General features: G+C 47.4%; 1 protein-coding gene and 1 pseudogene across 5 annotated transcripts; both read left to right on the forward strand.

The window, feature by feature from the left end:
* The first annotated feature begins 102 nt into the window (after positions 1 to 102).
* LOC125535013 lies at positions 103 to 17,140 on the forward strand. Of its 5 annotated transcripts, none has more exons than XM_048698075.1 (22): positions 103 to 323; positions 425 to 579; positions 4,365 to 4,574; positions 4,693 to 4,951; positions 5,056 to 5,281; positions 11,129 to 11,279; positions 11,386 to 11,592; positions 12,589 to 12,667; positions 12,812 to 12,927; positions 13,013 to 13,268; positions 13,374 to 13,605; positions 13,691 to 13,844; positions 13,960 to 14,634; positions 14,745 to 14,765; positions 14,860 to 14,921; positions 15,028 to 15,082; positions 15,158 to 15,197; positions 15,346 to 15,674; positions 15,760 to 15,894; positions 16,070 to 16,218; positions 16,364 to 16,432; positions 16,843 to 17,140. In XM_048698075.1, the coding sequence occupies exons 2-22, from the start codon at positions 442 to 444 to the stop codon at positions 16,895 to 16,897; spliced, it is 3,618 nt and encodes a 1,205-aa protein (XP_048554032.1). In that variant the 5' UTR covers positions 103 to 323; positions 425 to 441; the 3' UTR covers positions 16,898 to 17,140. The 5 variants fall into 5 exon arrangements, with proteins under 5 accessions (XP_048554032.1, XP_048554033.1, XP_048554034.1 ...); XM_048698076.1 differs by having other exon boundaries at positions 12,830 to 12,927; XM_048698077.1 differs by lacking the exon at positions 14,745 to 14,765.
* Positions 17,141 to 17,452: 312 nt separating this feature from the next.
* LOC125535015 lies at positions 17,453 to 19,841 on the forward strand (annotated as a pseudogene).
* Positions 19,842 to 24,008: the final 4,167 nt, after the last annotated feature.

Here is a 24,008-nt window from a genome sequence, read left to right on the forward strand (position 1 = left end):
TTTTTGTCCTATCGGAATGGGTCGGATAATGATCACGGTTGTTGGATTGCACAATCGATGGGTCCGCTGGTAATAAATGCTCCCGTAGAAAGAAAGAAAATTTCGTTGGAGTTATGGCCCCACGCGAGTCAATTATTAGCCGGTGCAGCGTATCTCTCGCACCTTCCTCCCTCCCTTAGGACCCCGTGGCCGTCGGTGACGGGGGCGGGAGCACAAGCAGGCAGTGCGGCCATGGCGGCTGCAGCGGTGGAGCTCTAACACGGCGGCAGATCTGATCACCAACCTCAAGCTGAAACTTGAGAGGAGATCTGGTTGCGTTTGAGGTACGAATTACTACACAGGAGCAGGAGCGTTCCTTCCTTTGCATCCTTTTTTCAGTTTTGCAGGCTTCTTTCACTTAGTGTTGTTTTTGGTGCCATGCCAGATCTAAGCATATGTGGTATGGAGGCCAAGCTGCTAGAACAACCCACAAGTGGAAGCGAGCCAAGTAAGCTACCATACCAATTGATAAAACAGATTACAAATGATTTCGATGAGGCACGAATACTTGGGAGTGGTGGATTCGGAACAGTTTACAAGGTACGTAGTAACGTATTATGGATTAATTAAACCATGTTACCATTTATCTTTTTTTTTTGGAATTTTCAACCGGGGGGGGGGGGGGGGGGGGGGGGGGGGGGGGGAGTTTCCCCCACCTGAATATATTGATCACGACGGCTAGGCCTCCAGAATTTTTACACAGAGAGAGAGCTATTACAGACAAGACAGGTAAACATGGGTACAAACCACCCAGGAGGGGGGGGGGGCAAGCCTAGTTAGCAAGGGCCATAAGGCAGGAGTCGACATGAGCCCGGGGATCTTGTTGCAAGCGCACACGCCACAGATCGGCATCCTCTCTACAGCACTGACGGGCTCTGGACAAGGACGGCACCAGCCGCTGGAAGACCACGGCGTTGCGATGTTTCCATAGCTGCCAGCAGCACAGCATCACGAATTCCCCTTCAGAGGCGACCACATCTCTCGCCGCCCTAGCAAGGGCGTTCAGGTTGGAGGCCGACGCCCCGTCCACGCACACCCCCACTTTGCGCCAGAAATCTGCCGCGAACGGGCAGGTGAACATCAGGTAGTCTACAGTCTCGAGCACAGTAGGGCACAGGGGGCAGCCATCCTCATCGGCTGCAAGAATGCACTTCCGAAGCAGGACGTCCCGCGTGTGGATGTGTCTCTGAACCAGCAGCCAGCAGAACACTTTGACCCTGGACGGCACTCGCGCGCTCCATATCATAGTGGCGAAGGGGGCGGTGACCCTGCCGAACCGCATGAGGGCGTAGACCGAGCTGGAGGACAAGCCCTCCGCTCGCGCCCGAGCGTGTATCAGCCAACGCTCATCGGTGCCGTTAGGGCGTGGCGCCTCGCCCAACAACCTCTGTACCTCCCGCAGCTCGTGCGCACCGACGGCCGTGAGTCTTGGAACCAGAGAGCTAAGAAGCCCGTGCCGCCTCACCTGCCACACCGTGACCTCGACCTCGACAGCATGCGAGAGGAGAGCGGGAAAGGCCGAGGCGATTGCACCACAGGGAAGCCATTGGTCCCACCAGAAGGAGCAGCACCTGCCATCCCCCACGTCCACCCTAGTAAGGGATCGGTAGAGCGGCAGCAGCTTGACGATGGAGGCCCGGTGCTCGCCCAGCGCCAACTCGCCGCGCGAGAGTAGAGAGTGACCGGCCGTGCCAGCCCAGACCCACGACGCCCATCTCGACCGTGGCGAGGCATGCAGCCGGGTGTATCATCTTGAGAAGGAGGCACTCATTTTGGGTGGCCAGGTCACGCACACCCAGACCACCTTCGGCTTTAGCGCGGCAAACCTGTTTCCATGCGACCAGGCATTGGGCACCAGAAGCCCGTTCAGCCACGTTCCAGAGGAACGCGCGACGGAGCCCATCCAGAGCATGGATGACAGCAGGCGGCAGGAGCAGCGCCGCCATGGCGTAGGTCGGCAAGGCATCGAGGACGGCATTGATGAGGACAAGCCGCCCAGCAGGCGAGAGAAGGCGAGCAGCCCATCCGGCAAGGTATTTGTCTACCTTCACGATCATGGGCAAGAAGTCGGCGAAGCGCAGTTTTTCCCACGACAACAGCAGACCAGGTACGACTGCGGGGACACGCCGGCGGCACACCCCAGGGCGGCCACCACCTGCTCCACCACACCATCATCGGCATGCATAGGGACGAGGGTGCTTTTGGCGAAGTTGATCACCAACCCGGTGGCCTCTACGAACTGGTCCAGAAGCAGTTTTAGGCGTGCCGCCCCCTGCTCACACGCCTTCATGATGATTAGGGTGTCGTCGGCATACTGGAGCACCCCCGCCGGGGCACCCGGCAGCAGGGGGTGGCGCAGCTCGTTGTCGTTGCGGATGAGACGATGAAGGACGTCGGCGACGATGATGAAGAGGTAGGGGGAAATGGGATCCCCCTGCCGTAAGCCGCAGCCAACCTGGAACCACCTCACCGGCACACCGTTGAGGAGGACGGCCGAGCGCGAGGAGTGGAACAGTGAATCCATCCATGCGCACCAGAGCGGCAGGAACCCCCGCACCTCCATGATAGCCCGCAAGCTAGCCCAGTTGATGGAGTCAAACGCCTTGGCGAAGTCGAGCTTCAACACCACGGCCGGCGCGCGCCGCCTGTGGCAGCACTGCACCAGCTCCGTGGCGTACACGAAATTCTCCGAGATGCTGCGGCCTCTCACGAAGCCGGATTGATCCTCGTCGATCAGGAGGGAGATTTGTCGCTGAAGCCTCGTCGTGAGCCCCTTGCAGAGGATCTTGACGTCGCCGTTTTGGAGCGAGACGGGCCGAAAATCAGCCGGGGTTGGGACGCCCGGTTTCTTGGGCAGAAGGGCGATGTAGGCTCTGTTGATCCCGTCGAGGCGCGCCGTTCCAGCATGGAATTCGTCGAAGAGGCGGTGGATATCCGGCACCACCTCCGTCCACGCCGCCTGGTAGAAAGTAGGCCCCAGCCCGTCTGGTCCCGGGGCGCTGGTGCGGTCCAGGGCATCGGCGGCGGCCTTGATCTCGGCGTGGGTGAACGGCGCCACCAGCACCGCCCCGTCCACCACGGGGACGTGGGCGTAGAGCGCCGGCGGATCAAAACGCCAGGTGGGGGGCCTGGGCCGGCCCAGCAGCTTAGAGTAGAAGCCCAGCAAGGCGGCGGCCTTGCCAACATGATCCACCACCCGCACCCCTTCAACTTCCAGAGCACCGATCGTGTTGCGGCGTCGTCGGGTGGAGGTGGAGGCGTGAAAGAACTTGGTGTTCTCGTCGCCTTCGCGGACCGCCCGGCGTTTCCCTCGCCGCCGCCAGTGTGCGCACTGCCTGCGGACGGAAGCGGCAAGGGCGAGCCTCGCGTCGAGCCGGAGGGACGCCTCAGCTGCAGAGAGATCACGCGTTTCTTCCCAAAAATCGAAAAGATCAATCAAAAAGCGACAGTCATTATCGAAAGTGGGGATGAACCGGTGTTGCTTTTTCCATACCTTGGTGGCCTACCTGAATGCTTTTTTCCGGGCAGCAAGAACACCCGCGGCGCCAGAACCACTGACCGTACCCAACCAGGGGAGGAAGGAGTGATCAAGAAGCCAGGCTTTTTCAAAGAAGAAACGCGACGGCTTGGGAATTTTGGTAGAGGCAGTGACAAGGAGCGGCACATGGTCAGAGGTGGTGCGGGGGCGCGACTGAAGGTTCGTGTCCGGGAAGGCGACATCCCAAGAGTTGTCTAAAAATGCCCGGTCGAGCCTAGCCAGGATCGGCGGGTTTTGACGATTCGACCAGGTGAAAAGGCGGTCAGAGAGGTGCAGTTCATGAAGCGCAAGAGAGTTGATAAGCGAGTTGAAAACGGATGCGCGCCCGGCGTGGAAGGCCCCCCCACTCTTCTCGCTGCGGTGACGAATGAGGTTGAAATCCCCAACCACAAGCCAAGCCCCCGAAACGCTGGGAGGGAGGGTGAGCATGTCGTTAACAAAATCCGTCGTTAAAGAGTGGTCCGAGGGCGCATACACGTTAGTCAGCGTGAGACGCTCCCCCGTGGAAACACAGGCAAGGGTGACCGTGAGCGAGAAGGCGGACTCCAAGGAGGAGACAAGAGAGAAAGAGGAGGGATCCCAGGCCGTAAGCACCCCTCCACGGCTGCCATCGGCAAGCTTGGCCACAAACTGCGATAGACGCCCGGGGAGGAAAGAAACAGCTTTGCGGGAGTCGAGCTGAGCGAGTTTGGTTTCCTGAAGACAAACAAAGCTGGGATCCGCTGAACAAACGGAGTTTTTAACAACATCACATTTATCTTTGTCTCCCACGCCTTGGACGTTCCAGGATAACAGACGGAGAGACAGAACAGAAGAACTACCCATTACAACAGCCAACACCCTGGCAAGAGAGATGAGCACGATGACACAAGAGAGAAAGGAAAAAGATACAACCATCCACGCAAATGCAGACTACACGAGCTACATGCATGGAGGCGACGAGGCCAGGGAGGCGCCCCCATGCAAAACTCTGCTTAATTATATGCTCCTTAACTTGGTGAATCCGATAGCTCCTTCACTCTCAATATATGCTCAACCTAGCGTTTCAACAATGCCATGAACTACTGCTAGCACAACAGTGATTTTTGAGTATTAACTAGAAATATGCTGGACAGGGTGTGTATGAAGATGGGAGACAGATTGCCGTCAAGGTACTACATTACATTTCCGGAGTAGATGATAAGGAATTTCACAAAGAATTCGACAATCTCAGGGGGCTCAAGCATCCAAATATTGTGGAGTTAGTTGGCTTCTGCCATGAATGGGAAAAAGAACTTGCTGTGTTTGAGGGGAAACAGGTGACAGCTGAACGTTTGCGTATGGCGCTCTGCTTCGAATATGTACAGCAGGGTAGCCTAAACAAACATATATCTGGTAATTAAGTTGGTGCCCTCTGCATTTTACACAGCACATGGAAATGTATTCTTTTAGATCTACACATTGTTCTAGAAATACTAATTTTATTTGGTTTGTTTCAGATGAAAACACTGGATTTACCTGGCACATACGTTATAAAATAATCAAAGGGATCTGTGTAGGGCTACATTATCTTCGTGAAGGAGAACATCCTATAATGCATTTTGACTTGAAACCAGATAACATATTGCTAGATGAGAATATGTCGCCCAAAATCGCGGATTTTGGTTTATCAAAGCTCTTTGGTGAAGAAAACACAAAAAAGACAATGAGTTCCGCCGGTACCTGGTAAGCATTCTCTGTGTCAGTTCCGCCTAGGTAACTGTTACACGCCTACATGAGGCTTTCTTTGTGTGTTTTCATTTCTTTATGCTAGAATTTTTTTACTTGTATGAAAGAAAAATATCGATCTTCCAAACAATACTTATATATGAATACAATTTCCAAAGCGATTTTCTCTTCATATTTCCATATAATACAGTGTCACCCGTTGTTCTGCTTTAGTGTCTTACCATCTTCTAACTTATATGGACATTAGTGTGGCGGCCTCATGTAGCAATAAAGTTTTTAAAAAGTGAAGGCCCATCTATATGTCCCTGTCCGACCACTTTCTACACCATCCTCAACTTGAAAACCCAAATAAGGTGGTTGTTCCCCCGCCCTCAACATGAGACGCGGGTGGTTAGAAATGTTGGAGGTTTAGAATTAAAGGATTGTGGACAATCGGGTTCAAAATGAAATCCAGATAATAGTTGTGGTTTTAAATAAATGGGCTTCTTCTATGTTAGGAATTTAGGATAATAAAAAATTTACATGAGACGCGGGTGTTCTAAATCTATCTATTATTGTATACAAAAGAATTTATGGACTCACCAGAAAAAAAAAAGAGAAATAGATTAGAAAAATCCCACAATAATTCGGAAGATCTAACCATTAATTTGGTGGGCCTTTTCTAATCAACAAACTATAACCGTCAGATATTCGTAAACCAAGGTGGACCCATGAACTGAACGAGACCGTAAACCAAGGTGGACCATCGATGCCAAAAAAAAGGAAGTTTTCACAAACTACAGACATGCAATCTACCACAATCTAAATAGTCATAGAAAGCTAAACGCCAGGTCGGTGTTCCTCTTCTTCGCGGTGACGTTGGTCCGGAGTAGGTTGAGCTTGACGGCGTTGTTCGTCATCAACATCGACCACCGCACCTCAGATTCCTCTTCCCTCTGGGCGGCATGGTTCTTGGCATCGGCGATGCACTGCTCGATGGATGCTTGCAGCCACTCGGCAGTCGGTGCGGCGTCCTTCGCCGTCTTGGCTCGTTCGTTGCCATCAGGGCGCCCATCACCCGTCCCCAGCGTGGGCGCGTCCGGCTTGTACGTCTCTTTGGCCTTGGCGAGGGTGCGCCGGACATCCGCCCACTTCTCGCACTTCTCGATCCGGGTGAACACATGGAGGTACTTGAACTCTTGGTCGTTGTTGTCCTGGCGGTACATGGTGAACATCCGAACCATCTGCGCCGAAGAACAAGTGTCGGCGATGTACACGGCAGCGGCAGCGGTGCGAGGGGCCGAATACTTCTTTGGCGGCATGGCAGGATGGAGGACGGATGGCGGGGAAAGGGAGGAGAATGGCGGGAGAAGAGGGGCAGAAGGGGGGAAATGGAGGGGAAAAGTGGGGGATCGGCGGAAAAAGGCCTCTCTCTCGCCGACAGAGTGGACCCACGCGCCTTTTGGCTTCAGCAGGCGCCCCCAGGCGCCCTCCCGGGGGCTTGGGTTCGCCGGCTATTATTTCGGCCCAAACCGACGATAAATAAGGTCCTGGGGCATCACTGGGCCGATTTTTCGGCGCCGGCGCTAAAAAAAGCCCTGGGGGCATGTTGGAGGGGGCTGGGGGCGAGTGGAGATGGTGTAAGCGCTCTATTCACGAGAGAAGCGGGACTAAGAAGTGGTGGACTGCCTCAGTCGTTCCTCACAGGACTGCACGAGCCAGTCCGCGTTCTTCATTGGTGGATGAGGACGCGAGGAATATTTGGTGACACCGTACAGGAATTGAGGATGATTGTTGCATGCATAGCTAACGTGGGTGGGTAGTTGCTGCATGCACGGGCACGCGGCTGAAGTAAAGTATGTTGAACATGTGTTCATGTAAATAGGTCCGGGTTTTGTATGCCGCACCTGTAGTGTCTTTCTTTTTTTTGATGGAAAGACAGTAGGAGAGGCTCCTACTGTGTGTGTATATTGCTTTTTGTAAAGAGTTACATGTGTGTTACAGATTTGTTACAAGATGGTGTCCTTCCATCACCCCCCACCCGGGGGGGGGGGGTGTTATGGAGGAACACTATACAAGTAGTCACTACTCAAAGAACAAAGAGGGAATTAGGCTAGTGAGTTACAAAAAGTAGTTACAATGGTCTTCTGAGCCTCTTTCACCCTGTATTGGAGGAGGCTAAAATCTCCCTTGAAACGTGTCAACCAGGATGCAGTACTAGGGTTGACCCCTCTGAAGTGTTTGTTATTGCGTTCTTTCCACAAACTCCATGCTGCCGTGAGGACGATTTCCATGAAGAGAGGTGTACGGCCAGCCTCATTGGTTTGCGCGATCAGATCAAGTCTGGAATCGAAATCGGGCCAGGCAACATCAATCTTCTCCCAACAAGCTTTACTGAACGGGCAAGTGAAGATCATGTGGTCAACCGTTTCCTCAACATTCTGCCCACAGAGAAGGCAGTCAAACACCTCACCAATATTGTAATGATGATGTTTTAGCATGTTCCTTGTGTTCAGTCGGTCAAGCAGTAGCAACCATCTGAAGACTTTGATTTTCATGGTGCTTTTGGATCGCCACAGTAGTTTAAAGGTCGGGCGTTTTGGGGCATGTCTGAAACAGAAGTTGTAGTAGTCTGCAGCTTTGAACTCCGTTTTCCCCCAAGCATAGTGCCAGGCGTCAGTGGAGGTCGTGGAGGGGCGCAGATGAGTGGTCAGGGACTGCATATCACGAACTTCCAGAAGGGCTTCAGGAGAGAGGGGCAGATGAAAGAGTTCATGCAGGGACGTGCTCTCCAAGAAATCCTTGACGGATGCGTCTTCATGCAAGGCAAATGAAAAGGCCCGGGGGTGCGATGTCTCCAAAGTGTTGTTTAGCCAAAGATCTTTCCATATGAGGGCAGTTGTCCCATCAACCACCTGGACACATGAAATCCCATGGTATTGAGGTGTAAGTTTAGGCACGTCACGCCACCAGAACGAACCCACCGCGTCCAAAGCATGAGGAATTTTGCTTGGGACATGGTTTGCAAACCTAAAATAAATGAAGGCCTGGGAGTCATTAATCTGAAAATTCAGAATGAAGCTTTGCTCATGAAATTCTTGCACAAATTCTACAACAAGAAAGATGTCCCATGGGTGCACCTTCTTTGGGACACCTACTATGTAGTGTCTTTCTCCCTCTGTATTTACATGTATCTTGGGACATAAGACACCGGTCGCACCCTTTGTACCTATATATGTGTCTAGTGCATGATTAATGAGAATATCGATGCACACAATCAATTCTACATGGTATCAGATACCGTCCTGATCCTTTCCTCCTAATCGCTTACGCCTACTTAGTTGCCGCCGTCGCCGCTGCCCGCCCCTCCCCGCAACCGCGCCACCTCCTCTGCCGCGCCGCCCCTCCTGCCGCGCCTGTATCCAGTATACATGGCTAGGTGTGGAGTCAGATCTACATTGGCCTGGCTTACTGTGTTTCTCTTTTACTAGAGGCCTTTGATTTAGAGTCGGAGGGAGTAGTCAATGATGTAGGTCTTATAATTAATTTTCCAATATTAGAAATTGGATTTTACTGCATTTTTCAATTAGTTTGCCTTCTATAGAGAGGAAAAAATATTTCCTTTAAAAGAGACTAGCACACATGCCCGTGCGCTGCAACGGGATAATAAAATTATATGCCTCTAGCTCATTATAAGAATGGATCAAGACCCCCACATGTCTGCATTCTCTAGTTCTACATGGCACCCTTTAATTAGAGCCAAACCAGTATATTCTTTTTTATTAGCACGCGCCGATAATTTGTTTCAATTATAATTAACCAGCATATTCTCTTTTTATTGGCACATGGAAGCTACCACTATCAATAATTTAATTATGGTGTCCCTTATTCTGAACAAGCGAGTTAGCTCGATGTGCCGAATGCGGAGCAGGCCCAGTATGGGAGTGATCGAACTCACGTCCTCAAAGACCCAACCACATGTTGCTAGGCACTCAAACAAACGTGTTCTGCTAACCAATGGTCAACGTGAATATTAAAGAATATAATGCAACGACAGATTCGAGTCTTTTTTTTTACTTTTCAAAAACTGATAACTATGAAATGCCAAATATACTTCGCAACGTCAACAATTTTCCAAAATTCCACGCATTTAAAAAATACAAAGAAATTTTTTTAATGGAACATTTGTTGAAATTCACAAACATTTCTTAAAAGCATGAACGTTTTATGAAAATACGTTTTTTAAGTTGTGAACAAGTTTTGGAAATGGGAACATGTTTTGAACATATAGAAGAAATTTAGAAAATGTGTATTTTAATGCAAAAATTGTTTTAAAATTTTGAACATATCACTAAAACAAGAATATTTCTCAAATTTTTAACATTTTTTAAATCTTCAACAAAATTTTGAAAAACCCAAACAGTTTTCAAAAAATGGAAATACTTTTGAAAATTCTGAAAAAAAATCCGAATGACAAAATTTTAAAATTTCAAACATATTTTAAATAGGAACACAATTTCGGAATTCATATAATGAACTATCGAATATACTTGGCAACAAGAACAATTTTGAAAATTATGAACATTCTTTTGAAAATTCCATACATTTTTGGACAAAGCAAGAACAAAAATTTGAACGAAACATTTCCTGAAATTCACATACATTTCTTAAAAACATGAACCTTCTTATAAAAACATAAACATTTTTTAAGTTCTGAACACTTTTTAAAAATGGGAAGATGTTTTAAAGATGCATAAGAATTTTAGAAAATGTGTTTCTTTAATGCAAACATTTTTTCAATTTTTAAACATATCACTAAAACACGAATATTTTCCAAATTTGGAACGTTTTTCAAATGTATTTGTTTAAATCTTGAACAATTTATAAAAATACAAACAGATTTTGAAAAGGGAATATTCTTTAAATTTTGAACAAATTTTGCCACGACAAAAAAATCCAATCATTTTTTAGAGTAGGAACACATTTTTTAATTTGTAAATTTTACGAAATTTTGAATAAAAAATGAAATTGCGTTTTTTTTGAAAATTTGCAATTTCAGAAAAATTAAAAAATAGACTTTCAATGGGAAAAATAAAAAAGAAACAGGAAATAAAAGAGAAAGAAACAGAAAAAGAAAATTTGAAACAGGACACAAATAAAAATGGCCCGATGATTATTGGGCGCGCTGTGCGTAGGTGAAACTATTTGCCGCATTCAGCGGGAAATAGGATTTGTTTATTGCTGCATGGGCAGGAAAAAATGGGCTGACTTTACTGGGCCATTAGGCGCGCGGCCCACATACGAAATTCTGTACAAATCATTTTTCCTTTGCTAATAGACGGACGTACGAAAGTTTAGTACCACCTCGGATAGAAAAGAAAATCCTTCCATGGTGAATGAATGAAAAAATCGGAGAAACACACCTTACTTTATTATTAAAGTAGATATAGATAATATAATTATACATACATAGATAATAAAATAATTAAAATAACATATCTATTACAAAACTATGTTTGTAAATGGCTCATATTTGTGAATATGATTACACTTAGTTCAATTTTCTTCGCACAAATATTTCGTTCTAATTACCAAACTTTATAAAATTCTAGCCCGAACATCGAGTGGACCACTTTGCTAGTTAACGTAAAGGTAAATCAAAACAGTGTTATTTGACACGTAATATAAAACCATATATGATCTTCAGGTTCGTTTACTTTTGAATTTTATTAATTGGAAAGATAAGTTTGGATAAAAGAAATGTGCATCTGTTATTAAGTGTTTTCATGCAGTTTATCAAATTTGGGCATCGTTTATTTTTTGTGGTTTTAATCATCTAATTGTTGTAACATACATGACATGCAGTGGATACTGGCCACCGGAATATATAAAGCATCAGATAATATCACTAGAGTTCGACATATTTAGTTTAGGTGTGATCATTGTAAAGATAATGAATGGACATGAAAGCTACAATTCAATTGTCGAGATGCCAAAACGAAAATCTGCTAAGCTTGTAAGAATACATCTTTTCTATGTCAATTCCAACATCAATACACTGTTATTTTTATCAATTGGCCTTTGTGTGTGCTATCATTCTAACTTTAAGACCGATGTTGGAGGTACATGAAAGCTGGAGGAAAAGGCTACGTGGAACATTGAGTCACTCATCACTCGAAGTATACTGCAACCAGGTGAAAAGATGCATTGAGATAGCATTAGATTGCTTGATATCAAACCGAAAAGAAAGACCTACTATACAGGATATTGTGTCTAGTTTGAACGAGACTGAAACGATGATAGGTGACCGAGGCATGCAGAATGAACAGGTGACATTACTCTTGACTCATATGGCCTTTCTGTTTATCGGCATCTACCTTATACTCTTTTCGCTAGAATTATAAAATGCACATGAGTTTCAAGGGATTATCTGACACAAAAGTAGTATCAGCGATAAGTGCTTTTTAATAATAATAAAATTAGCAATATTAATTTGAATCTTTAATCTATATATTATTGAACAAACTTGACAAGCATGTGTGTTTTATATTTCTGAATGGAGAGAGGAAGTTTTTAGTGTTCAAAGTGCAACTCATATGAATTAGTAATTTTGTGCCCGTTAAATAGTTCATTCATGGCCATCAATGGTGTCCCAAGGAACAAATGATTTTTTGTTCACCACTTGGATTGGAAAAGGTATAGTCTATTTTTCTCATCTAGTTAGACATGCATCTTCAAAGCGATCACACATGTCCAGTGGCGGCCCTACGTGCAAGCTATTGAGTCCACATAGGCTTTTTCTAAAACCCCTTGAATTTGCATGTTAGTCCCTGGTGTGTAATGACCAGATCCCACATGTTTTGTCCGGCCGCCACTGTGCATATGTCCCTAGACTACTTTCTCATCTAGTTGGGGACTCATCTCGAAAGCGATGACCTATGTCTTGCACAAATCCAAAGCCCTACTCTCTCTGGTCTATGAAAGAGTGGTGGTGTTTTGGATGTTGCCAACCTCCATGGCACGGCTAGGTCGACGGTGGAATCAGGGGAAATCTCCTTCTCTTGAGGCAAACAGCTACCCTTCACTTCTTCCCCTACCTTCAAAGTCTTCAATGGAATCTTCCTGGATCCACTACCCATGAGGAGCTCGAATCTCTCTCTCTCTCTCTCGGACCGCCCCAGAATCTTATGGTGCTCCACTCCGCCATGGAGAGGCCACCTCATTCGGCGAGCTCCTCCGGGACGCCCCATGGGACGAAGCGTTACACCGTGGGCTTTCATGTCTCGAATTTTTTATCCTTAATTTGTATTTTCTGATATATATAGTTCTCTGAAGACGATGGAGAGTCCACCCTCCCTTCCGATCTCAGCAGCATCACCATCAGCTCCGGTCCTTCTTCAGCAGGTTAGCTAGAGCTAGCTATCTCATCTTTAATTAACAAGAATACTCTGCCGGTTTGCACTAATTTCTCGTTCTCTACTTATAATTACTGAATTGCAAGGGCACGGTGAAGCTAAACTAGCATGCATATGTCTACTCATTAAACAGAGAAATTCCCGTATGTAGAGCCGAAGATTATGCCATGGAGCTTACTAGAAGAGATAACAGATGATTTCTCTGAAGCGCGGTTAATTGGTCAGGGCGCACATGGAATAGTTTACAAGGTAAAGTGAACATTATTTTCATTTCCAAATATTTTTCATCATCACGTCATGCCTGACAGGCTCGACATGTCAAATTAATTACTAGGGAGTTGATAAGGATGGACATGCCATTGCTGTCAAAATGCTCCATGGATATCCTTTTGATATGGAGATCAAGCAGGTGATTGCAACCATCCCGAAAGTCCATCACCCAAATATCGTACAGCTGATTGGCTACTGCCATGAGATAGAACAAGTGGTTGTGGAGTATAATGGAAAAATTGTAATTGCTGACAAAATACACAACGGGCTGTGCTTCGAGTATTTGCCAAATGGTTCCCTTACCACGTACATTACACCAGGTATATGTTAGATTGCAACATCCAAGATACTATATCAGTTGTCTTTCAGTTTTAAAGAAAATATAATAACCTAATTTTGGATGCCATCGTTGCTTATGCTTACAGACGACGTGGATTCTGGACTTGATTGGCAAACACGGTACAGAATAATTAAGGGCACATGTGACGGTTTAAAATACCTCCATGAGGGATTGAAGAGTCCTATCATTCACATGGATCTAAATCCTAGCCATATACTGATGGATGAGAATATGACGCCCAAAATAGCTGGTTTTGGTTCTGCAAGACTCTTTGGTGTAGAAAATACCAATAGAACGATGAGTGTGTTGGGAACTAGGTGAGCTAAATGCCCCAACCTAAGCTGTACATTTACTTTAAACTGACCATAATGGTGATAATATTTTTCTTATTTCGGTATGCAGGGGATACATACCACCAGAGTTCATTGAAAAACAAGTAATCTCGAAAGAGTTTGGCATATTCGGCTTGGGTATTATAATCCTTAAGCTGATGAAAGGGCAGAAATCATATCATGAATGGGATTACAAGTCTCCTGAGAAGTTTATTGAGCTGGTGGTAAGTAGGAGTAGGTCCTTTCTTGTGCTGTCGTTAATTAATTGCTACAATGAACTAATGTTGCAGCTACATTAATTTACATTGTATGTGCTCCTCCTTCCATCGAATTTCGTAGGCACATGAAAAATGGGGGGAGAGGCTACAAAAAGCAATGGACGTCACATTAGTTGAAGGACATTTCCAGCAGGTTAAGAAATGCTTGGAGATAGCGGTGAGGTGTGTTGAATATGACAGACACAAAAGGCCCACCATCGGTGAAATCGTACGTATGCTGAATGAAACAGAAACCAGCTTGATTCCCCAAATAGACTCTGAGCTGCTTCTTCATGTCCATCCCCTTGAGCTGACATTCATGTTGTCAATATCGTTGGAAGTGCCGAGAAAAAAGAAGGCGGCTTCGATGTCTTCTAGCTGCTCGCTGCATCTAGATAACAAGGGAAACGACCGTGTCGCGTTCCTGCTTGTAGCCAACAGCCCCAGTAGGTACCTGGCAAAGGATCCACTCTGTGGTGTTGTGCCGCCAAGGTGTGCCTACACCCTCATTCTGACAATGTGCAATAATAAGCAGCAGCCATTGCCGAAGTCGTCGATAGATAGCGGTGCCGACTTCTTCACACTGCATAGCGTTTTGGTGGGTCAATATGAGCTCGACAAAGATACCGTCTCGGCCAAGTACCGAGAATTTTTCGAGACAACCAAAGAGAAGGCCGGGCATGAGGTACAAGAGGTGACATTGAATGTTATCTGTTGTCAACAACAAGCTGATTGTGGGACATCATCTGATTCTGAGGTACATAATTTAATTTGCTAGTATCATATTGTATGCTTAGTGGTCCACAATTAATTATTGTTTTATTTTGTTGGCTTGCACACTGTGTGATCAATTAATCTGGCTGGCAGCCAAGTGAGCCCACAGTTGAGGTGATTTCCTATAGTCCGTTCGTCTTTCTTAACTATCGTAGTATCAATCAATCATACAAATTGAGTGAATGTCCTTATACTGGGTTTAAATCAGACCATAACCAAGCGAGATGCTCAGCAAATTTCGTCCATAGATGTGCATCCAATGGAACCCTGGTGAGTGTATGCTTACTATCATCGACTGTGTGTGTGTGTGTGTGATGCATATATATGTCAGTACTCATCCATCAGTTGCTAATTTGCAAATAATCCTAATACAAAGGATTATGACGACACATCGCTCAGGGAGCCTTCGTGTTTGGAACTACAAGACAATGGTATGTTGTCGATCGCTGCTTACATACATTCTCAACGTACTTATACTGATTCAAGTTACATGTTTATATCCTCAGGCAACACTGAACTCGATCCAAGACGTCACAGATGAATCAGGCATGCACCAGCACCCATATGCGTAATTCATATGATTTAGTCCAATAATCAACACTTACACATTTTATACAGTAACTGCTCACATATGCGTGCTAAAGCATACACTCATGTATGCATGGATATATTCACTCCATGCCTGAATATGCAGTTCATTTGGCTAAATTTACCGCACGGGAGAAGTGGATCGTTGCCGGCGACCGCAGCGGGTGCATCCATGTGCACAACTATGAGAAAAATGAAAAAGTGGAAAGCTTTGATGCTCATAACAGTTGCATCACAACTTTGGCTGTGCATCCAACGGATCCATTTGTGTTATCGTCATCTGAAGATGTTGATCATCTTATCAAGCTTTGGAACTGGGCCGAAGATTGGGATTGCACAGAATTTCACGGACACATTGGTACAGTGACGCAAGTGACCTTCGACCCAAATGACTCCAATAGTTTCGCTAGTTCTTCCTTGGATGGCACAGTCAAGGTTTGCTTTCATTCTTGTTCTTTATATATTTTTTCTGCCAAATGTGTTGGTGATTTTTTTTTCTGCCTTTACCAATATTGGGTAGATCTGGAGTATTTGTTCCGATGACCCCAGTAAGTTCATCACACTGAACTTGGGTGAGCATGGGCTCTACGTTGATTACTTTACACGCAATAATCAGCATCATCTAGTCGTGGGCTGTAAGGACAGAACTGCACAGGTACCATCCTTTTTCCTGTCCACATATACTAGTTTCTCTCCACCAAAAAATAAAGAAGACGCTCAATTACTTAATCTATGTAGCTAGCTACTGTATTAGTTAATTAAGTCTCCATACATGATATATGATCGTTAAAAAAAGTCCTTTTGTTGTTGTTCTCGTTGTGTTGAATCAGATCTGGAAATTGGAGACGAATGAACGGGTACACGAGTTAGAAGGGCATACAAACCTTATCAGTGCCGCCAATTTGCACGCGGAGCTTCCAATCTTAATCACAGGTTCACATGACGGGACTGTACGCATATGGAACTCCACTACCTACAAGTACGTACAATTCTTCTGCCCTTTACCGCAGCATGTGTATATAGCTACATTAATTTTCCTTGTGTAAGACTGCAAGTATATATAGCACTGGTACCTACATTGAGGTTCTTAATTAACACTGCATGAGGCCTTCCCATCATTACAGGCTCGAGAACATAATCGGTTTCAACCTCGGTGCAGTTTATGCTTTTGGATGTATAAAAGGCTCAAGGAGGTAATAAACAACATTCTTGTACTTTATCTACTTTACTAATACTAGGAATTAGTGACTAAGTTGTATGCATTATGTATTGTATATTTTCCTGGAAATTGTGGGTGAAAACATAACTTAAACTGGCAGGTTGGCATGTTTGATTACTTCCTTGCTAGCTAGTTGTATATATGAGAAATTTATTATGTGAATATCATGGCGTATCTGACCTTCAAACATGTGCGTCGTACAACTACATGGATGCTGTAAACACACATTTGCGTCTCATATAAATTATGTTTTGTAGCATCAGTAACTATGGAGATATTCCTTCATGTATTTGCATCATCCTCCATTAATTGTATTGTCTCAGTTTTTTGGGAAAATGTTGAAATTAATTGATAACCGAAGGACATACTGGCTGGTTTGTGTAGGATCGTGGTCGGGTGTCACCACGGAATTGCAATGATGGACATTTCTTTGCCTTGAAGACTATGTTGCTATCAGAGCAAAACAAGAGCATAGCAAATTTATCAAGTGTTGTTTGCCTCCGTTGCTTATTGATGACTAAGACTTAAGATCTGATTGCATTCGGGGTTGTGGTTATATTGATAGAGTGTTTTAATGTATCCAATAAATATGTTAGAGGCAAAATATGTGTAGAAAGCACATCAGAACTGATACTCTACAAGCAAAATATTTAGTTAGCAGCACTACTGCTGCATCGCGATACCTTTTTCCATGTTTTGAGAGACTAAAACAAATATGGTACTGAACTTTAAAAAGCTGCACGACTATCCAGTCTGGGCCAGTGATGATCCCAGCCTATCACAGCCAGGTGACGGGTGCATTTGTACCCATCATTTCATTAGTTCATTCATTCTGGATACCGTTGACATTTTTCTTTGGATTATCTCTTTAATTGCGTGCTGAACACTAATTAATTGCAAGATGTTACATATCTCATCACTCAATGCTATCTATAAAGAAAATGACTGATATTATCTGCTACTGCTAGTGAGAGATGGAGAGTAGGTTTCGTTACCAGCAGATTTCCGTGCGCTTGGTCTTGATGTCATCCAGCAAATGGAAGCTCCGCAGAGCATGAGCACGAGTCAAACCAGCGTCAGACACTTCCACGAAGGCGCTGTCGAATCCTGTACCGCAAGTTCCACAATGCGACTAGGATGAGGAAGTGATGAAACAAGTCGACTGAATACATACATCAGTCTTGTAGCAGGCAGACCGGCAACTTCCATAGACAAGTTGGCATAAATCCTAGCAAATCTGTAGTTGCCTGAAGCAAGCAGCAAAATGCGCCTGAAATCAATCAAGGTGTGTGGCTTCACCGTCTCATGCGCCTGAAATGCTCTGCTTTGGAGGGGCCGGGGTCATGGCCTACCGGATTCAGCATAAGGGGCATCAGGCTGCTAGAGCAGAGCAACAAGGCCAGCCGTGTGGAGGCTGGCATGCGTTTGAGTTGTGAAGCAGAGCTACCTCCTCCTTCAGGCCGAGCTCGTGCAATGAAAGGAACTTTGAATCAAACTGTAAGTGCATGTTGTCTTGTCTATCACAACTACAGAGCTGGGGGCGTACATATATTATCCTGAACAGCTGAATGGAAACCAATTACACATACCAATATGGATGCATAAATAGCGAAAGTCTTAGGGAGAAGAATAAAACTATGCTTCATTAGACCGTATTGGGGATCGGCTAGGTGCCGGTTATTAGAAACATGTTGTTGACGTATGAAAAAAATGTAGAATAATAACGAAAAGAACAAAGAAAACCAAAAAAGAAAATAAACAAAATAAAAAAACGAAGAAACAAGGTGCAAAAAACGAATGAAACGGTAGTGTTGGTTTGCTGGCCAGGAAAAGCCCATCCGCATTCTTGTTTTGTTTGTACCCAGCCCATGATGGACCTACCTCCGTTCCTATTATCTCCCTCCGCCGCCGCTCAGCTCCAGGTTCACCGCCGCCGCCGCTCTGCTCTGTAGATCTGTGCCAACTTGCTCTGTAGATCGTCGGAGAGAGAGGATAAACGGCGGCATGCGGCGGATCCTCAACCTTGGGTTGTATGACAGCCACAGGCGCTTGGACCTCCTCAAGATTAATTTTTTTCACCCCACGGCGGAACAAGACTGATGCATGGCAAGATGTTGCCAACAGCACTGACACCAGCCGAGGCCAACACGACAGGAAGAAGGATCTCCAGCACCACTTATCTGGCGGCGGCGGAGGCGGGGGCGCCCAAGATTGACCCGCCAAAAACCGAGCTGGTCATAAGGCGCCGCAGCTCGACTACTCCATGGGGAACTATCACACCGTTCATTTCTTGCCCACCGCCTCGGAGAGCAAGGTCGTCATGGCTGACCGCCGGAACCGCATGCTGCGCTTCGACGTCGTCGATGGCACCCGCTGCATCGATACGCTGCCATGGCTCAACGGACCCAAGGTGATGCCGATGGCCATCTCCGTCCCTCCAACGGATGTACACTTCCATGATGACGAAGACACGGGTGTCCTCTACATCATCGATGGCCTCCTCTACCCGCACATGGCGGAGGAGCGGCCGCAGTTCGAGGCCCTGGTGTGGAGGGGGATCCGCCCCGCATGTCACAGGATCTGGCACTGCGACATCCTCCCGCTGCCGCCGTGGATCACCCACCGCAAGCAAGCCTTCGTCCACGGCCATGCCCTCGTCGGTGACACCATCTGCTTCTCCATCTCTGCTGGCGCCGAGGGTGCCGGCACCTACCGCTTCTCCAACTCTGCAGGCGCCTAGGGTGCCGGCACGCGGCACCTACTGCTTCCACATGGCGACTTGTGAGTGGAGCAAAGCTGGCGACTGGCTCATGCCCTTCCATGGCAAGGCGGATTACGTCCCCGTCCCCGAGCTTGGCCTCTGGTTTGGCATCTCCTCGCAAGGCAACCTCCCCTGCGCTGCTGACCTCTCGGGCCTTGTCACAGGGGAGGAGCCGTCACCGGACAAGATGCGGATCTGGGCTCGTGATGACCTGCCAGAGGAGTGGCAGCCCAACATTTTGTTCAGGTCAAGGTCGCGAGTCTTGGTTCTGGCAGGTTCATCCTCATGGACATCTTGGGTACCATTGCATCTGCATCTGGCAAGGACTTCAGCGCTATAGTTCCCAACAAGGAATTTACCCTCTTCACTGGTATGGAGCTAGCGTTCAGCAATGGCAGCAAAGGCAACGAGAGCAGTAGCTCTGTTGACGACGAGAATGGCGGCAAAGGCAAAGGGACAATGTGTGGCCTCCGTATGATGAAGCACAAATCCGGTCGTTACATGTATAACAGGCAATTGAAGATCCAGGCGGTGTTCTGAATGCATGCATGATTCAGCAACAAGTCATTCAGACTTGCAACGGACAGTTTCCGAGTTGAGCGCTCAACAACGTGGTGCCTTCTTGAAGGGGTAGTAACACACCTTCAGGATACTCTCGCTAAGAGAACACAGATCTTGGAGTGCTTGTTTTGCGAACAGGCATAATTTGAATATAACTTGAACGATTGCTGATAGCAGTTATTCTATTTGAGGCTTCCATCTCATTCATCAATACAATAGTTGAGTGATCTGATCAGGCACCAACTACATGCCTCACCAGTGCCATCGGGAACATGTCTCGCCTTCAGCGAGTCCTGGCTCCGGACTCGCTCAAGGGCGAGCAAGCTGAGCCGGCCCACGAGCGCCGTACTGGCCGCCATACTTGGTTAGGCCAGCCCGGAAAACTTCTATTCGTCCCTGTAAACATTGTGATGGTTGAATAAAGCTTTGTGAGTTTGCCTTGAAAAAAAAACCTGAATCTAGCTGAGAAGGAATGCAAACCCAAGCGGCCGCGGCTGGTGGCGATTATGTTCAGCCGAGGAATAAAATACTAGACTAGACTAGTGGGCAGGCTCCAATCCAATCATCAAGCCGAGGTGCCACAGTGTTCTTCCTGAAAATTATGGTGGTTCAGAACCGCGACCGTTCATCTAGCGCCGCCGCCGCACCTTTCTCCTCGAAAGAAGTCCACATCACCCGCCAGGGTTTCACAAACCGGCTAATTTACCCCCTGAAGTTTAAAACCGGGTACTTAACCCCCTGTCTTTCTCAAAACAATGTGAATTACCCCCTAAACCTGATTATAGTGGTTTTGTGAGGTGGTTTGCTGTGGTTTTGTGAGGTGGTTTGCTGACGTAGCAACGTTGCGAGGGGCCAGGTCGGCAGAGTTCTTTCTTCCCTATCCCATCTGCCTGCAATCACGTGTATACGGCATCGTTCACATCCTCTCACCTAAACCATCCTTGGTGCCGGCGTGCCAGTTTCACCCCGACATCGAGGTCCCCCGCGAACAGCTCGACGTTGAGGTACTCCATACTCGCTGTACAACATCAAACAGTTTACAGCAGCCGACAAGGAGCCCTAGCATGATGGAGCTCGTCCGGCGTGGTTCACTAAGCACCGCACGCTTTGATTTTTCGTAGGATGTGGTATAGGTGCACCACATCCCTCCCATTCATCCTCTCCTCGAACCCCGGAGTCATGCACTTCTCGACCTTCACCTTGAAGTCTCTGCCCTTATGGAGTTGTGCAGGCGGCCGGGACACACATCTTGCTCCTGAAGGTGGAAAACATGACGGCGCTGTCCGGGATGGAGGAGAGTCACTCTGCCGAAATCTCCTTGACCTCGCTCTGCGGCAGCTCCGGCATGTTCGTGCCGGTGACGAGCACCAGCCTGCCGAGCTGGGAGACGAGTCTTGATCACGAGCGAGGGCCTGACTGGCCTCGAGCCCAGCGAGGAACCGAGGACGCCATGGTAACATGCATGACTCATATTTGTGAACACATAGGTGATTTTGGCAGCCTGGTGGTGAGGGAGGACAAAGGTGATGCTCGCGTTTGACGTCCTTGAACTCGCTGATATACACAGGTACACACATCATGGGGAGGAATTCAGTTAGATGTGCTTGGACAGCGGCAAGCCGGATGAGTCAACGCTCCTGGGAGTCCTAGCAGTATTCTCAGATCGGCGATGGGTCAGAGCTGCAGCTTCGATGATGCACTCCGCGCCTGATTGAAGCGATGGCTTTCGATGTGTGACACTCTGGTGGCGTCGTGTAGGCTGCACGGCAACCCGGAGATGATGCGGTTCACCATCAAGAAGCTGACAGAGTTGAAAGAATGGACCAGCAAGCTACATGGTGATGTCGGCATCCAGGCGCTGCACACGACGCCGGCGTGGTGCAGGCGTGCAGCTGAGGATGGACAAGGCCAGGTGCAGTTGGGTGCAGGTCCGAAAGGACAAAACCACCTGCCAAAACCACTCTAATCAGGTTTAGGGGATGATTCACATGGTTTTGAGAAAGGCAGGGGGTTAAATACCCGGTTTTGCACTTCAGGGGGTAAATTAGCCGGTTTGTGAAACACTAGGGGGTTATGTGGACTTCTTTCCTTTCTCCTCTAGTCGCCGCGCCGTCGCCGGGCGAAGCCCGCGTGGCCGACGGCAGCGGCGGGCCGCCTTCCCGCGGCGGCCTCCGGTCTGTAGGGCAGCAGTTCCGGCAGCGCGTCGGCGTGTGTCGGGATTCGTCCAGGTCCCGGCGACCGGTGGCTGCTCTCGGCGTCCTCATGCGGGGTGCAGCAGCGGTCACCGGCGGCATGGCTGTGAGGCTGTGTCAGGGGTGGAGGCATGTGCGACGTGATGACCAGATCCGTCTGCTTGTGTGGCGGCTGGGCGGCTACTAGGCATTGGGCCTGGCCACGTCTCGGTGGAGTTAGGCCAAGGGACCATTTTTTTTGAAAAAGGGGTGACTCCCCGGCCTCTGCATCAAAAAGATGCATACGGCCCTCTTATTAAGGCCAAGGGACCATGGGTGTTGCTGTCATGCGTGATGCGGCGTCGTGGGTCTTGGCTGCCAGACAATTCTACTTTCCGGCTTCAGATCCGGCCATGTCGGCCCCTAGGTCGATGGCTTGGACAGAACTCTCTTCGGCAAGGTGGCAATCGACGGTGATGTGCTGCACGATTTGGTGCGGTGGACTCTCTGGATTGCAACGGCCACTGAAAGATCTTCATGGGGATTTCTCTCCTCAGATCGGTGGTTGCCTTTGACGGTGAGATGCAATATATGAACGATGTCTTGACGCAGAGGGTAAGGTTGTGCAGTGGCGGAGGTCGGTTTTCTAGCCCATCACGCGCAGTGCTTGGATCGCGGAAAAGTGGTGGCGACAACATATGATTGACTCCGATGGTGGTGCTTCTAAAGTACCTGGTCTTTAGCTCCGGGGTAAAAACCTAGGTCTGACATAAGTTGTTCATACACGGCAACGGTGATGCTTTGCGTCGTGATCTTGTTGAAGGCATTGCTCGGATAAGCTCAGACTGATTCTTCAGGGTGAAAACCTAGAACCTGACCTTTGATGGTTGGATCCGGTGACGGCGGCATAGAGTGTCGCTCCCTTCATGAAGGCGTTGCTGTTGAGGAATCTCATTGTCCTTATGGTGTCATGAGATGGTTGGTGCGGATACGGTTGTTGCTGTATATTGTCGATTGCAGATTTGTTTGATTCGATGTTTTTTTCCTCTCGTTTAGGCATAGCTTTGGTCTTATATGACTTTGCTATTTGCCAGCGGGTTTTGTGTGTGTGCGTTGATGTTGGCTGTGTGATCCTAGCTATGCAGAGGCCAGGTGTGTGCTCACTGTGTTTGTATCCACTTGATGCTTCATTTTGAGTCAATAAAATCCACCCTTTGTCGGAAAAAAAACCATGAAGTGGTTGGTCTCTGGAAGAAAAGAAACACAACAAAGTAGCACCAATTTACTACTTTTTGTATGACAAAGGCAGACAAGATGTTTGCAGCTGCAGCGTCCTGCGATCAGTACAATGTGCCGGATTTCATTCATGTTGCAGAAAGACGACTTGAGCTGAGACGTGAATTCGCTTTTGCTTTCTACCAGTGGGGATCCTATGGGCAATGAGATTGCGTTTTCTTGGACAGATGAAAAGGATGCTAATTTCAAGGCTGTAATGCAGATCAACGCACCATCTCCAGGAAGGAACTTATGGAACCGTCTCCAGTCCTCCATCTCCAGGCTTGGACGGAGGTGCTACCAGAATAGGATCACACCAAAGAAGGTAGATATATACATAGTGATGATGAGGAAGAGACAGAGTTTAGGTCAAAGTGCAACCAAGCGCGCTGTTTTTTGCATTCAAAGTACTCACTGCATGGATCTCGATGATCACTAGTTGTTGATCGCATTCTGGGATGCTGGTTGAAGCATGTTTCATTGATTTGGCTATGCACATGGAATCGTTGGACTGCATCACATGTATTTTCAGCATAGAAGTCTAGAATTGGGATTATGTATGCAAATTGTTGGATATACTTCATCTATCGCTGTTTGTGGCAATATTATTTCGAGTTATTTACCCAAAACCATCACACTTGAGGCTAGGGTAACAACTTAGGGCCAGTTCTTTTGCTAGCTTCTAGAATAAGCTCCCATGATCCGAAAATCATGGCCGATCGAGCTTTTCCCCCAGTTGATGGCCTGCGTTCTCGTGCTGAAACGGCTGCCATGGCAAGGGT

This window comes from Triticum urartu, chromosome 2, assembly GCF_003073215.2.
Source record: "Triticum urartu cultivar G1812 chromosome 2, Tu2.1, whole genome shotgun sequence".
Lineage (NCBI taxonomy): Eukaryota > Viridiplantae > Streptophyta > Magnoliopsida > Poales > Poaceae > Triticum > Triticum urartu.